Source organism: Chiloscyllium punctatum, chromosome 4, assembly GCF_047496795.1.
Source record: "Chiloscyllium punctatum isolate Juve2018m chromosome 4, sChiPun1.3, whole genome shotgun sequence".
Taxonomy (NCBI): domain Eukaryota; kingdom Metazoa; phylum Chordata; class Chondrichthyes; order Orectolobiformes; family Hemiscylliidae; genus Chiloscyllium; species Chiloscyllium punctatum.
Genome location: NC_092742.1, coordinates 99,122,006 through 99,138,281, shown reverse-complemented (window position 1 = coordinate 99,138,281; position 16,276 = coordinate 99,122,006). Strand labels below are relative to the sequence as shown.

The following is a 16,276-nucleotide window of genomic DNA, read 5'->3' as shown; positions in this document are numbered from 1 at the left end:
CTCACCAAAATGATCAATGCTTACTTCACAGCATATTCATTTTAACAATGTGGGATTTAGCGTACTCAGACTTAAGTTCCCATTTTGAGATTTGAAGTTTGACAGTGTGGGGTGGGGCGGTGAAGACGGTGGCTAGGAAGAGTGGGGGGGAATGGTGGGAGGTCAGGAAGCTGTGTGAGAGAGGGTAGGGGAACAGGAAGAGTTGTGAGAGTGGGTGGAGGGGGTGGGGAGTGGAGGTGGGGGTTGGGGTTGGGGCCTGGTGGGGTGGCATCAAATGTTCTTTCCTATTATGCTGGGAAAGGCTCAGGAAAGGCTCAGCCAAGATCTGGGTCAGTCAGATCAGGCTCTCTGTGAAAAAAGATGCACAGGGCCTATCAGTTAGAATTCCACTGCTGCCTCGGAGTTTGGGACCCCAGCAATTTGGCAGATATTCCCCACTGTGGGAGGTCACTCCTACACAGGGAAGTCCAGGACTAACTCCACTCTTAGATCTTCAAGGCAGAAGCAGACAAATTAGGTGAGATTTCTATCTATATTTGTTTTTCAACATATGCAGGTGATCAATTGCGGTATTTTTAAAATCTTCTGCTGGGCTTTGTGTAACTCCAGGAGTTATTTGGCTGAGATTTCAGTGACGGTCAACAGTTGACTGTGTCAGTCTGCAATAGATCTCAATGTGTTTGCTCTACTGTGTGACAGCTGAGACCCGGAGTCCCCCTTCCCAGCCCACATGAACTGATGGGTAAGATCCTCATCAAGAACAAGAAGAACAAGATGAGCAGTGCCAACAACCAAGATGGGCAGAGGAGGAAGAGCATGGTCTCAGAGGCTGATCAGACAACACTGCAGGGAGAGATCCCTCAAACAGGTACTTCCTGTGGCTGATGGGGCAATAACTGAAAATATACACATCACCCTGTAACAGCAATTTACCGTGAACATCTCACTGTGACACACTGACATACCCCACTCCCATCACTGTAACACTATGATAGACCCCACACCCCTCACTGTAACACTCTAATATATCCCACACCTGTCACTATGACACACTGAAATACCGCACACCCCTCACTGTAACACTTTAATATATCCCACACACCTCGCTGTAACACTGATTTATCCCACACCCCTCACTGTAAAACTGATATACTCCTCCACTGTAACATGACATACTCCACAGGCCTCACTGTAACGCTGATTTACCCCATTCCCCTCAGTGTAATACTCTGATATACCCCATACCCTTCACTTAACACTGTGATATACTGCACACCCCTCACTGTAACATTCTGATATATGCCACACCCCTCACTGTAACACCTTATATAACACACACACCTCACCGTAACACTCTGAGAGAGACAACACCCCTCACTGTAAAACTCTGATATACCACACACCCCACACTGTAACATTCTGATATACCCTACACCCTTTACTGTAACACTAATATACCCCACACTCATAGAAATAGAACATTACAGCGCAATACAGGCCCTTCGGTCCTCGATGTTGCGCTGCCCTGTCATACTAATCTGAAGCCCACCCCACCTACACTATTCCATGTACATCCATATACCTGTCCAATGACGACTTAAATGCACTTAAAGTTGGCGAATCTACTACCGTTGCAGGCAAAGCATTCCATACTCTTGCTACTCTCTGAGTAAAGAAACTACCTCTGACATCTGTCTTATACCTATCTCCCCTCACTTTAAAGTTGCGTCCCCTTGTGTTTGCCGTTCCCACACTTGGAAAAAGGCTCTCCCTGTCCACCCTATCTAACCCTCTGATTATCTTGTATGTCTCTATTAAGTCACCTCTCAACCTTCTTCTCTCTAATGAGAACAGCCTCAAGGCCCTCAGCTTTTCCTCGTAAGACATTCCTTCCATTCCAGGCAACATCCTAGTAAATCTCCTCTGCACCCTTTCCAAAGCTTCCACATCTTCCTTATAATGCGGTGATCAGAACTGTACACAATACTCCAAGTGTGGCCGTACCAGAGCTTTGTACAGCTGCAGCATAACCTCCTGGTTCCGGAACTCAATCCCTCTATAATTAAAGGCCAAAACACTGTATGCCTTCTTAACAACTCTGTCAATCTGGGTGGCAACTTTCAAGGATCTGTGTACATGGACACTGAGATCGCTCTGCTCATCTGCACTCCCAAGAATCTTACCATTAGCCCAGTACTTTGCATTCCGGTTAATCCGACCAAAGTGAATCACCTCACACTTGTCCACATTAAACTCCATTTACCTCTCAGCCCAGCTCTGCATCCTATCTATGTCTCTCCACAACCTACTACATCCTTCGTCACTATTCACAACTCCACCGACCTTAGTGTCGTCCGCAAATTTACTAACACACCCTTCTAAGCCCTCATCCAGGTCATTTATAAAAATTATGAACAGCAATGGACCTAACACCAACCCTTGTGGTACGCCGCTAGTAACTGGACACCAAGATGAACACGTTCCATCAACTACAACCCTCTGTTTTCTTTCAGCAAGCCAATTACTGATCCAAACTGCCATGTCTCCCACAATCCCATTCTAATATATCCCACATCCCTCACTGTAACATTCTAATATATCCACACCCTTCACTGTAACACTCTGATATATCCCACACCCCTCACTGTAACATTCTAATATATCCACACCCTTCACTGTAACACTCTGATATATCCCACACCCCTCACTGTAACATTCTAATATATCCACACCCTTCACTGTAACACTCTGATATACACCCCCCTAACCATAACATTTTAATATATCGCACACTCCTTACCATAACATTCTGATATAGCCCACACCCCTCTCTGTAACACTCTGATATACCATGCACCCCTCACTGTAACATTCTGATACATTCTACATGACTCAGTGTAACTCTCTGCTATATCCCTCACCCTTCATTCCGACACTCTGATATATCCCACACCCCTCACTGTAACGCTGATATATCTCACACGCCTCACTGTAACATTCAAATATATCCCACACCCCTCACTATGACACTCTGATATACCCCACTCTCCTCACTGTAACACTCTGACATAGCTCACTCTGCTCACTGTAATACTCTAATAAATCTCACTCTAATCACTGTAACACTGATATACCCCACTCTCCTCACTGTAACACTCTGATATACCTCACTCTCCTCACTGTAACACTCTGATATACCTCACTCTCCTCACTGTAATACTGATATACCTCACTCTCCTCACTGTAACAGTCTGATATACCTCACTCTCCTCAATGTAACACTCTGATATAACTCAGTCTCCTCACTGTAACACTCTGATATACCTCACTCTGCTCACTGTAATACTCTAATAAACCTCACTCTAATCACTGTAACACTGATATACCCCACTCTCCTCACTGTAATACTGATATACCTCACTCTCCTCACTGTAACACTCTGATATACCTCAGTCTCCTCACTGTAACACTCTGATATACCTCACACTCCACACTGTAACACTCTGATATACCTCAGTCTCCTCACTGTAATACACATATACCCACATATCTCACTGCAACACTCTGATATACCCCACACTCCACACGGTAACACTCATATACCCACACCCCTCACTGTAATACTCTGATATACCCCACACCTCTCACTATAACACTCTGATATACTGGGCGAACGTGAGGACTGCAGATGCTGGAGATTAGAGTCAAGATTAGATGCAATAAATGACATTTGTTGCTCCCGATGCAGTCTCCTTTACATTGGGGAGACTGGACGCCTTCTCGCAGAGTGCTTCAGGGAATATCTCCGGGACACCCACACCAATCAACCCCACTGTCCCGTGGTGGAACATTTCAACTCCCCCTCGCACTCTCACTCTGCCGAGAACATGCAGGTCCTGGACCTCCTCCACCGCTGCTCCCTCACCACCTGACGCCTGGAGGAAGAGCATCTCATCTTCCACCTCTGAGTCCCTTCAACCTTACAGCATCAATGTGGATTCACCAGTTTCCTCATTTCCCCTCCCCCATCTCACCCTAGTTCCAAACTTCCAGCTCAGCACCACCCTTATGACCTGTCCCACCTGCCAATCTTCCTTCCCAACTATCCGTTCCACCCTCCTCTCCAACCTATCACCTTTACCCCTTTCTCTATCCACCTATTGCACTCTCAACTACCTTCTCCCCAGCCCCACACTCTCCAATTTATCGCTCTACCCCCTAGCCTTCCAGCCTCATTCCTGATGAAGGGCTCCTGCCCGAAATGTCGATTTTCCTGCTCCTTGGATGCTGCCTGACCTGCTGTGCTTTTCCAGCACCACTCTAATCTTCACACTGATATACTGTACATCCCTCACTGTAACACTCTGATATACACCACATCCCTCACTGGAACATTCTAATATATTCCACACCCCTCACTGTAATACTCTGATATACCCCACACCCCTCACTTTAACACTCTGATACACCCCACACCCCTCACTCTAACACTTTATAATATCGCACAATACTCTCTGTAACACTGATATATCTCACATGCCTCACTATGACACCAATATACTCCACACCCCTCACTGTAACACTGAAATACCCCACTCCCCTCACTGTAACACTGATATATCCCATTCCCCTCACTGTAACACTGATATACCCCACACCCCTCAGTGGTAACTCTGATATACCCCACTCCACTCACTGTAACACTGATATACCCCACACCCCTCAGTGGTAACTCTGATATACCTCACTCCCCTCACTGTAACACTGATATATCCCATTCCCCTCACTGTAACACTGATATACCCCACACACCTCAGTGGTAACTCTGATATACCCCACTCCACTCACTGTAACACTGATATATCCCACACCCCTCACTGTAACACTGATATACCCCATGCCCCTCACTGTAACACTGATATACCCCATGCCCCTCACTGTAACACTGATATACCCCACACCCCTCACTGTAACACTGATATACCCCATGCCCCTCATTGTAACACTGATATACCCCATGCCCCTCACTGTAACACTGATATACCCCACACCCCTCACTGTAACACTGATATACCCCACACCCCTCACTGTAACACTGATATACCCCATGCCCCTCACTGTAACACTGATATACCCCACACCCCTCACTGTAACACTGATATACCCCACTCCCCTCACTGTAACACTGATATACCCCATGCCCCTCACTGTAACTCTGATGTACCCCATGCCCCTCATTGTAACACTGATATACCCTATGGTCCTCACTGTAACACTGATATAACCCACACCCTTTAGTGGTAACTCTGATATACCTCACTCCACTCACTATAACACTGATATACCCCACACACCTCAGTGGTAACTCTGATATACCCCACTCCACTCACTGTAACACTGATGTATCCCACACTCCTCACTGTAACACTGATATACCCCATGCCCCTCACTGTAACACTGATATATCCCTCACCCCTCACTGTAACACTGATATACCCCATGCCCCTCGCTGTAACACTGATATACCCCACACCCCTCACTGTAACACTGATATACCCCACTATCCTCACTGTAACACTGATATACCCCACACCCCTCAGTGCTAACTCTGATATACACCACACCACTCACTGTAACACTGATATACCCCACACCCCTCACTTTAACACTGATATACCCCACTACCCTCACTGTAACACTGATATACCCCACACCCCTCAGTGGTAACTCTGATATACCCCATGCACCTCACCGTAACACTGATATACCCCACACCCCTCAGTGGTAACTCTGATATACCCCACTCCCCTCTCTGTAACACTGATATACCCCATGCCCCTCAGTGTAACACTGATATACCCCACACCCCTCAGTGGTAACTCTGATAAACCCCACTCCCCTTACTGTAACACTGATATACCCCACACCCCTCAGTGGTAACACTGATATACCCCACTCCCCTCACTGTAACACTGATATACCTCATGCCCCTCAGTGTAACACTGATATACCCCACACCCCTCACTGTAACACTGATATACCACACACCCCTCAGTGGTAACTCTGATATACCCCACTCCCCTCACTGTAACACTGATATACCCCACACCCCTCACTGTAACACCGATATACTCCACACCCCTCAGTGGTACCTCTGATATACCCCACTCCCCTCACTGTAACACTGATATACCCCACACCCCTCAGTGGTAACTCTGATATACCCCACACCCCTCACTGTAACACTGATATACCCCATGCCCTCACTGTAACACTGATATCCCCACACCCCTCACTGTAACACTGATATACCCCATGCCCCTCACTGTAACACTGATATACCCCACTCCGCTCACTGTAACACCGATATACCCCATGCCCCTCAGTGGTAACTCTGATATACCCCACTCCGCTCACTGTAACACTGATATACCCCACACCCCTCACTGTAACACCGATATACCCCACACTCCTCACTGTAACACCGATATACCTCACACCCCTCAGTGGTATCTCTGATATACCCCACTCCCCTCACTGTAACACTGATATACCCCACACCCCTCAGTGGTAACTCTGATATACGCCACTCCCCTCACTGTAACACTGATATATCCCATGCCCCTCAGTGTAACACTGATATACCCCACACCCCTCTGTGGTAACTCTCGTATACCCCACTCCCCTCTCTGTACCACTGATATACCCCACACCCCTCAGTGGTAACTCTGATATACCCCACTCCCCTCACTGTAACACTGATATACCCCATTCCCCTCACTGTAACACTGATATACCCCACACCCCTCAGTGGCAACTCTGATATACCCCACTCCCCTCTCTGTAACACTGATATACCCCAGACCCCTCAGTGGTAACTCTGATATACCCCACTCCCCTCTCTGTAACACTGATATACCCCACATCCCTCAGTGGTAACTCTGATATACCCCACTCCCCTCACTGTAACACTGATATACACCATGCCCCTCATTATAACATTGATATACCCCACTCCCCTCACTGTAACTCTGATATACCCCACACCCCTCAGTGGTAACTCTGATATACGCCACTCCCCTCACTGTAACACTGATATATCCCATGCCCCTCAGTGTAACACTGATATACCCCACACCCCTCTGTGGTAACTCTCGTATACCCCACTCCCCTCTCTGTACCACTGATATACCCCACACCCCTCAGTGGTAACTCTGATATACCCCACTCCCCTCATTGTACTACTGATATACCCCATGCCCTCACTGTAACACTAATATACCCCACACTCCTCACTGTCACACTAATATACCCCACACCCCTCACTGTAACACTGATATACCCCACACCCCTCAGTGGTAACTCTGATATACCCCACTCCACTCATTGTAACTCTGATATACCCCATGCCCCTCACTGTAACACTGATGTACCCCATGCCCCTCAGTGGTAACTCTGATATCCACCACTCCACACACTGTAACTCTGATATACTCCACACCCCTCAGTGGTAACTCTGATATACCCCACACCCCTCACTGTAACACTGATATACCCCACACCCCTCACTGTAACTCTGATATACCCCACACCCCTCACTGTAACACTGATATACCCCACTCCACTCACTGTAACACTGATATACCCCACACCCCTCAGTGGTAACTCTGATATACTCCACACCCCTCACTGTAACACCGATATACATCACACCCTTCATTGGTAACTCTGATATACCCGCTCCACTCACTGTAACACTGATATACCCCACACCCCTCAGTGGTAAGTCTGATATACCCCACTCCACTCACTGTAACACTGATATACCCCACACCCCTCAATGGTAAGTCTGATATACCCCACTCCACTCACTGTAACACTAATATACCCCACACCCCTCAGTGGTAAGTCTGATATACCCCACTCCACTCACTGTAACACTGATATACCCCACACCCCTCAGTGGTAACTCTGATATACCCCATACCACTCATTGTAACATATACCCCACTCCCCTCACTGTAACAGTGATATACCCCTTGCCCCTCAATGTAACACTTTGATATACCCCACTCCCCTCACTGTAATACTGATATAATCCATGCCCCTCACTGTAACACTCTGATATACCCCATTCCCCTGACTGTGTCCTGAGTTCTCACAGTTATTTTTACGATCTGTCTGCTGCTGGCTGAGTTTGGACCTGGTGCTGATCGTTTGCGTGGGTCTTTTGCTGATTGTAGGTGAGCCTGTAGAGGAGCACTGTGATATCGAAGATGAACCTGAGAACATGGAGCAGGAAGAGGCGGAGGATCTGAAGAAGCAAGAGTCTGATGAGGTCTGTTGCTTGCTTCTCTCCAGTTTCCTTTTCAATCTGAGGTTTGAGTTGTGTTGAAAGGTTGGAGATGAACCTTCCTTATTATCCGTCCATGGTTGTCAGACATGTGTTCTCTCACAGTGCTGTCCATTGGTAGTTCCTGAGTTTTGACGTAGGGATGACTAATGATAGCATTTGTACTGATGTAAAAATCTACAAAGGCTTCACTCCATCTCTCCCAATTGGGCCATCTTTGTCTTTGGAATCTGGAGCCTGTGACTCCATCATATTTCTGAACTCTAATGCCTTTTGAAAACGCCGAATCATTTCTCAATTGTAAACCATCTCAATGTTTTGTTTCTTGCAATGATTGTTATTTGGAAAACATTTGTTGCTTTTCTGTTATTTCTGAAGGGTGGAACAGGGTTATACCTCTTGGGAGGCCAACAAGGAATTTAGGGGAGGGGACGATAGGGATGTGTTGCAGGGAGGGGGAGGGGCAGTCTTCTGTTGAGGAGTAGTATCACTGGACTCACGTGTCTGTGCCAACCGTTCCTGGGACAGGTATATGAGGAGCTTGATGCAGAGTAAAATTCATTCTGCAATGCTCCATGAAACAACAGGAACCATGCAGGGGACCTACATAAGGAGGAAGGCTAAGGGTCGAAAAGAATGCAGTGCACCTGCCCTTACCAAGATAAACAATGCTACCCAAATCATAATGAAAGTAGTTCGTGACGGGTTACAAATTGATCAAGGCAAGGCTGGATTTTAAGTCACCAGGATCGAATGGGATGCACCCGCGGATAGAAATTGAAAAAAAAAAATTGGCCATAATCTTCCAAGCCAATCCTTGACCATGTCAGAAGCTGGGAGAATGGCAAATATCACATGCTTGTAAGAATAACCCCAGTCAATTTAACCTTAGTGATAGGCAAGTATTGAGAGGTGATCATCTAGGACAGAACCAACGGTTACTAGGATATATATACTTTACTAAAGGAAAGCCAGTGCAGATTTGTTAAAGACAAGTCATCTTTAATGAACTTGTTGAATTTTATTGATATGGTAGAGTGAGGTCGAGGCAGTCGCATGGGGAGGGCAAGTGTTGCTGTGATGCATTTATTTCCCCTGTCGGAGGACCTGTTCCCTTGACTCCCCTGCATAGTATTGCTCCAAGTCAAATATTCAGTCCAGGGAATGGAGTTAGGATGTGCCTAGTTTTGCTTTTTTTTTAAAATTACTTCTGGGGTTAAACTTCACTCGCAGTTTTTATTTCCTCTCCCCAATTGTCCTTGTACTGAATGACTTGCGAGAACTTTTGAAAAGCTATTTCTTGGCCAAATCATCAAAGTATAGAATACCTACGTTGTGGAAGCAGGCCATTCAGCCCATCAAGTCCACACCAACCCTCTGAAGTGCATCCCACCCAGACACACCTCCAACTCTATCCATGTAACCCTGCATTTCCCATGGCTAATCCACTTAACCCACATGTCACTGGATACTGTGGACAATTTAGCGCAGTCAATCCACCTAACCTGCACATGTTTTTACTGTGGGAGGAAACCAGAGCACCCGGAGGAAACCCACATGGACAGACTGTGCAAACTCCACACAGACAGTCACCCAAGGCTGGAATCAAACCTGGAAATCAGGAAAGGACTCGAAGGATTTCCTGTTCCTCTGCCAGACAGGCTTTTACTAGTTTATACATGGTAATTAAACCATGATTATTAATGACGAACATCACATTCCAGGGATTTTCCAGAGGTTGGATTTGAACATGTAACTCACGGCTTAAGTTCAGGATTCCTATGTCTGGTAATATAATCACTGTGCTGCCTTTTGTACTCATGGGCTGATGGTCCTAACTTCACGGTTATTGCTGCTTCAACTGGAGTGTCTGTAACTGAGTGATGTCCATGTGTTCTTTTCTAACAGGGAACTGCTGGGCAGGAAGTGACAGCGTATGAAGAGATGTCCAGTCTGGTCAATTACATTCAGCCTGTGAAGTTCCAGTCCTTTGAAGTGGCTAAGAGTAAGCTATCCCTGTACTCTCTGCATGAAGCAGTTCAGTTTGTTAGTTCTGCCCTGATAGGAGATCCAGTGCACTGGTTCCAAGTGAGGAACTGTGTATGGACAGCTGGTTCCCAACTGGTTTCCGATTTTGGAACTGTGAGGTTAGAAGTCCATGGAAAGCCCTTGTCTCTCGAAACAGGAAGACTGAGGCACCTCCTGATAGGGGTCACTAAGTTAACGAAAGGCTGTGGTCAATGTTATCAGTCTCTCAGAGATTCCAAGCTGCATCTTTCCATGCATTTGTCACCTGGAGTTACCGATAGTGAAGGGCAGATGCTCCAATGTTTTCCCGCTATATAGGTGACCAGGACTCTCTCCCATTCTCACTGCCAGCCACTGGCCTGTGTCAGGAGGCTCTGCAGGATGTATGATTACATGCCTTGGATTTTCTTTCCCAAAGTTACCCCATTGCGCCTCAAGGCCCTCAGTAATGAAAGGGCAGAGGTAGATATAAGGCTTCCACTTGCACCACAAAATAGAAAGGGGTCAGTAATAAATTCAAGGGGACATTCAGGAGAAACCCTTTTACCAAGAGAGTGGTGAGAAGATAGGACTTAATGGTGCAGGGAGTGGTAGAGGTGAGATGTTGGGATGTATTGAAGGGGAGGCTCCATGGTCAAGGAAGGAAAATGCCCCCGTTCTTGACTTCCTCTTTAGCAAATCTGCTTATCCATGCAAAGCTCTTTGTTGGTCACTTGTTCATTCTTTTGAGAAAAACCAACAAAACAACATTAACACAAAGCAGAAACTGTGCTCTGATACAACAAGGTTTAAAGGTGGGACAGCACACTGCAGGCCCTTGCACTTTATAGCAGGCAGCGACAGTCATCCAGACACCATTTTGGCTGGAACCCATCAAACTGACTGTCAATGTAAAACACGCTCGGCATGTGCTGTTTCATGGGAACGTGACTCTCGCAAATTTGCTGGTAGGTTTAGAAAAAGAATGGATGTAAGAACCAGGAGTAGGAGTGGGCCATTCAGCCCCTCTGATCTCATCTTGGCCTCAACTCCACTTTCCTGCCTGCTCCTGAGAACCTTTCAACCCATTACTAATTGAAAATCTGTCTATGTCCTCCTTCAATTCATTCAGTGTCATGGTGTCCACTGGACTCTGGGGTAGTGAATCCCACAGATTCACCACCCTTTCTATATGAAATCTTAGCCAGGAGGAGGATGGTGTGATGTGTAGACCAGCTGGGCTGTGGGACCTGTATCTGACGGTGCACTCTGTGCATGAATTCTTGACAATATTACTCCAATCCAATATCAATATGTGTTGCAATGGCAAAGATGGTAGCACAGACCCTGAAGTGCTATGTTCAGGTGCTCTTTCACTGTCTCATTCTCTGGTCACTAACCGGTGTTATCATAGGCTTCAGCTCCCCTCCAGTAACTCGGTATGAGGCTGAAAGAAAGAACTACTTTGTATTTCTATTCAATCTATTCTGGTAGGAGTACAGTATAAACACTTGCTAACCCTACTCTCTTCATTTTACAGAAATAAATAAATCCTACATCATCTCTTCGTTCACTGAGACCAAAGCTCTGGATCTGCTCGTCAAATTCTCAGTTGATTTTGTTGAGTATCCTTCCACATGTTGTTCAGCACTAGCCACATATTAAGAAATCTAAGCTGGAAGGGTGCACTTTGACACCTGGGCAGCTTATGTTCAGGTTGGCATAAACTCCCATGGAAGAGAAAGCCACTTGATTAGCTGACACGCAGAACGGCAAGGTATAGTGAATGGTCAATTCCCCAGAGAGTGTTACAGACTTGAATCTAATTGATGGCATCAGGGGTGGTGAGTTACAGACTGAAGTCTAATCAAGGGATTCAGTGTGATTTATATGTAGAATAATAGATTCCTAGTAGCAAATTACAAAGTGGAATCTAATTGAGATGTAAGGTGGTTTATATATAGACTAACAGGGAGTGAGTTATAGGCTGGAATATAATTGAGGATTTAGAGGTAGTTTATAGATTGAATAACAGATACACAAGGGTGAGTCAAGTTTGAATATAATTGAAGGGTTATAGATGGTTTATCCTTCTTTTACTGGAACTCCCAAAATGCATAACCGCACACTTATCAGGATTGAATTCCATCTGCCATCGCTCCACCTAATTTACCAGTTGATCAGTATCAGACTGTAGACTGAAACCATCCTCATCACTATCAACGACACCACCAATTTTTGCATCATCTGCAAACTTACTAATTATACACTCTCATTCATGTGAATGTAGATTATAAACAGCAAGTGTCCTAGCACATCACTGGTCACAGGCTTCCAATCTCACAATTGTAGGCCAGTTTTGGATCCAGTTTGCCAACGTTGCTTGGATCCCATGGACTTACCTTTCAGACCAGCCTTTCATGTGGGACCTTGTCAAAAGGCCTTACTGAAATCCATGTAAAGATTAGATTAGATTACAGTGTGGAAACAGGCCCTTCGGCCCAACAAGTCCACACCGACCCTCCGAAGAACAACCCACCCAGACCCATTCCCCTACATTTACCCCTTCACCTAACACTATGGGCAATTTAGCGTGGCCAATTCACCTAACCTGCATATTTTTGGACTGTAGGAGGAAACCGGACCACCTGGAGGAAATCCATGCAGACACGGGGAGAATGTGCAAACTCCACACAGTCAGTTGCCTGAGGCAGGAAATGAACCCGGGTCTCTGGCACTGTGAGGCAGTAGAGCTAACCACTGTGCCACCTTACCGCCCACATCAACTACAACACCCTTATAAATATATTAAGTCACCTTTCCTATCCCTGATCAATCCTTTCCTTTCCAAGTGTTGATTGTCCCTCAGAACTTTTTCCAATAATTTCCCTATCGTTAACATTAGACTAACTGTTGTGGTTCTGTTCGCCGAGCTGGGAATTTATGTTGCAGACGTTTCATCCCCTGTCTGGGTGACATCCTCAGTGCTTGGGAGCCTCCTGTGAAGCACTTCTGTGATGTTTCCTCCGGCATTTATAGTGGTTTGTCTCTGCCACTTCCAGTTGTCAGTTCCAGCTGTCCACTGCAGTGGCTGGTATATGGGTCCAGGTCGATGTGCTTATTGATTGAATCTGTGGATGAGTGCCATGCCTCTAGGAATTCCCTGGCCGTTCTCTGTTTGGCTTGTCCAAATAATAATAGTGTTGACCCAGTCGAACTCATGTTGCTTGTCATCTGCGTGTGTGGCTACTAAGGATAACTGGTCATGTCGTTTTGTGGCTAGTTGGTGTTCATGGATGCGGATCGTTAGCTGTCTTCCTGTTTGTCCTATAGTGTTTTGTGCAGTCCTTGCATGGGATTTTGTACACTACATTGGTTTTGCTCATGCTGGGTATCGGGTCCTTCGTTCTGGTGAGTTGTTGTCTGAGAGTGGCTGTTGGTTTGTGTGCTGTTATGAGTCCTAGTGGTCGCAGTAGTCTGGCTGTCAGTTCGGAAATGTTTTTGATGTATGGTAGTGTGGCTAGTCCTTTGGGTTGGGGCATGTCCTCATTCTGTTGTCTTTCCCTTAGGCATCTGTTGATGAAATTGCAGGGGTATCCGTTTTTGGCGAATACGTTGTATACGTGTTCTTCTTCCTCTTTTTGCAGTTCTGGTGTACTGCAGTGTGTTGTGGCCCTTTTGAATAGTGTCTTGATGCAACTTCTTTTGTGTGTGTTGGGGTGGTTGCTCTCATAGTTTAGGACTTGGTCTGTGTGTGTGACTTTCCTGTAAACCTTTGTGGTGAATTCTCCGTTCGGTGTTCTCTGTACCATCACGTTGGGAGTTGGTTGTCCTTTTCTTCCTTTCTAGTGAATTAGACTAACTGCTCTGTAGTTACTTGGCCAATCCCTGCTGCCCTTCTTGAACAAAGGAACCACATCAGTGATCCTCCAGTCACTTGGCACTTCACCTGTGGCCAGCCAAGTATTAAATATCTCTGCTCGGGCCCCAACAATCTCCTCCCTTGCCTCCCATAGCAGCCTGGGATACATCTCAACAGGCCCTGGAGAGTCACACATATTTATGCACATTAAACATCTAATACCCCTCCTTATTAATCTTGACATGATCTAGAGGCTCACCATCCCAAATTAAATCTTCAGCTATTAAATCTTTCACCTTTGTGAGTATGGATGAGAATATTCATTGAAGATCTCACCCACATCCTCTGGCTCCACATACAGGTTGCTCCTTTGGTCCCTAATAGGCCCCACACTTGCCTGGTAATCCTCTTGCTCTTAATATACTCATAAAAAGCCTTGGGGTTTTCCTCAACCCTATCTGCCCAAGATAGTTTGTGGCCCATTTTTGTCCTCTGAATTTATTTTTTTAAGCAACTCCCTACATGCTCTGTACTCCTAAAGGGTCTTGGTGCTGTTTACTTCACAAAAATATCCTTCTTTTACTTTATCAAACTCTTGATATCCCTTGATGTCCAGGGCTCCCAGACTTGCTGCCCTTGCCTTTCTTGTTGCTGGTCCTGAATTCTCACTACATTATTTTTAAAAGACTCACACTTTCCAAATGTAGACTTACCTACAAGGTGCTGCTCCCAGTCCATGTTTATCAGATCCTGTCTAATGATGTTGAAATTGTCTTACCCCAATTCAGACTTTTAACTCCTGCACTATCCTTATCCTTTTCCATGAGGACTTTGAAACTTACAGGGTTATGGTCACGATCCCTAAAAATGTTTACCCCGCTAATACTTCAACTACCTGAACCAGCTTAATTCTCTAGGATTAGGTCTAACATTGCCCCATCTCTCGTAGGACTACCTATATACTCATACAAAAAGCTCTCCTGGATTAGAAATTCCTCTCTGTTTAATCCTTTCACATGAAGGCAATCCCAGTTAACAAAGTATCCTGTACTGTAACTCTGTTCCTCTGATGCCTCTGTGATTTGCTTCTCTATCTCCCTATGAATGTTGAGAGGCCTGTAGTATAGTCCCAGCAGAGTGATTGTCCCTTTTTTTATTTCTAAGCTCTACCCCAATGGCCTCATTTGAAGATCCTGCTGACACATCCTCCCTTATTACTGCAGAGGTGGTTTCCATTATCAATAAAGCAATGTCCCCACTTCTCTTACCTCCGCTCTATCACGCCTGAAACTTCTATACCCAGGAATGTTGAGCTGCCAGTCCTGTCCTTCTTTCAACCATGTTTCAGTGATTGTAACAAGATCATATTCCCAAGTGCTGATCAATGCTCTAAGTTCATTTGCCTTACCAGTCAGATTCCTTGCATCAAAATAGATACAGTTTAGCTTTCTGGTCCTCCCTTATTCTGCCTATGCCTTATTTCGGTTATGGGTAAAGTGTTGGAAAGGGTTATAAGAGATAGGATTTATAATTGAGGTAAAAACAATGACTGCAGATGCTGGAAACCAGATTCTGGAGGAGAGTGGTGCTGGAAAAGCACAACAGTTTAGGCAGCATCCAAGGAGCAGGAAAATCGACGGTTCAGGTAAAAGCCCTTCATCAGGAATTCTTCATCAGTATTCCTGATGAAGGGCTTTTGCCTGAAACATCGATTTTCCTGCTCCTTGGATGCTGCCTGAACTGCTGTGCTTTTCCAGCACCACTCTACTCCAGAAATAGGATTTATAATGATCTGGAGAGGAATAAGTTGATTGGGGATAATTAACATGTTTTTGTGAAGGGTAGTTCATGCCACACAAACCTTATTGAGTTCTTTGAGAAGGTGACCAAACAAGTGGGTGAGGGTAAAGTGGTTGATGTGGTGTATGTGGATTTTAGATAAGGTTCCCCACAGTAGGCTATTGCAGAAAATACGGAGACATTGTTCCACAGGTCGACACAACATAAAGGGCCGAAGGTGCTGTAATATTCTAATGACGACCAACTTGACACTG

The 16,276-nt window shown here is 45.7% G+C and overlaps 1 protein-coding gene across 1 annotated transcript in view; it reads left to right on the top strand.

Moving 5' to 3' along the window:
- The window catches only part of LOC140476577 (1-phosphatidylinositol 4,5-bisphosphate phosphodiesterase beta-2-like), a 161,788-nt gene that overhangs the window by 96,105 nt on the left and 49,407 nt on the right, over positions 1-16,276 (top strand). The window contains exons 14-17 of the mRNA XM_072569387.1: positions 700-868; positions 8,244-8,338; positions 10,262-10,358; positions 11,901-11,985. Of these exons, the coding sequence (XP_072425488.1) occupies positions 700-868; positions 8,244-8,338; positions 10,262-10,358; positions 11,901-11,985 (446 nt within the window). The remainder of the gene's footprint in view (positions 1-699; positions 869-8,243; positions 8,339-10,261; positions 10,359-11,900; positions 11,986-16,276) is intronic.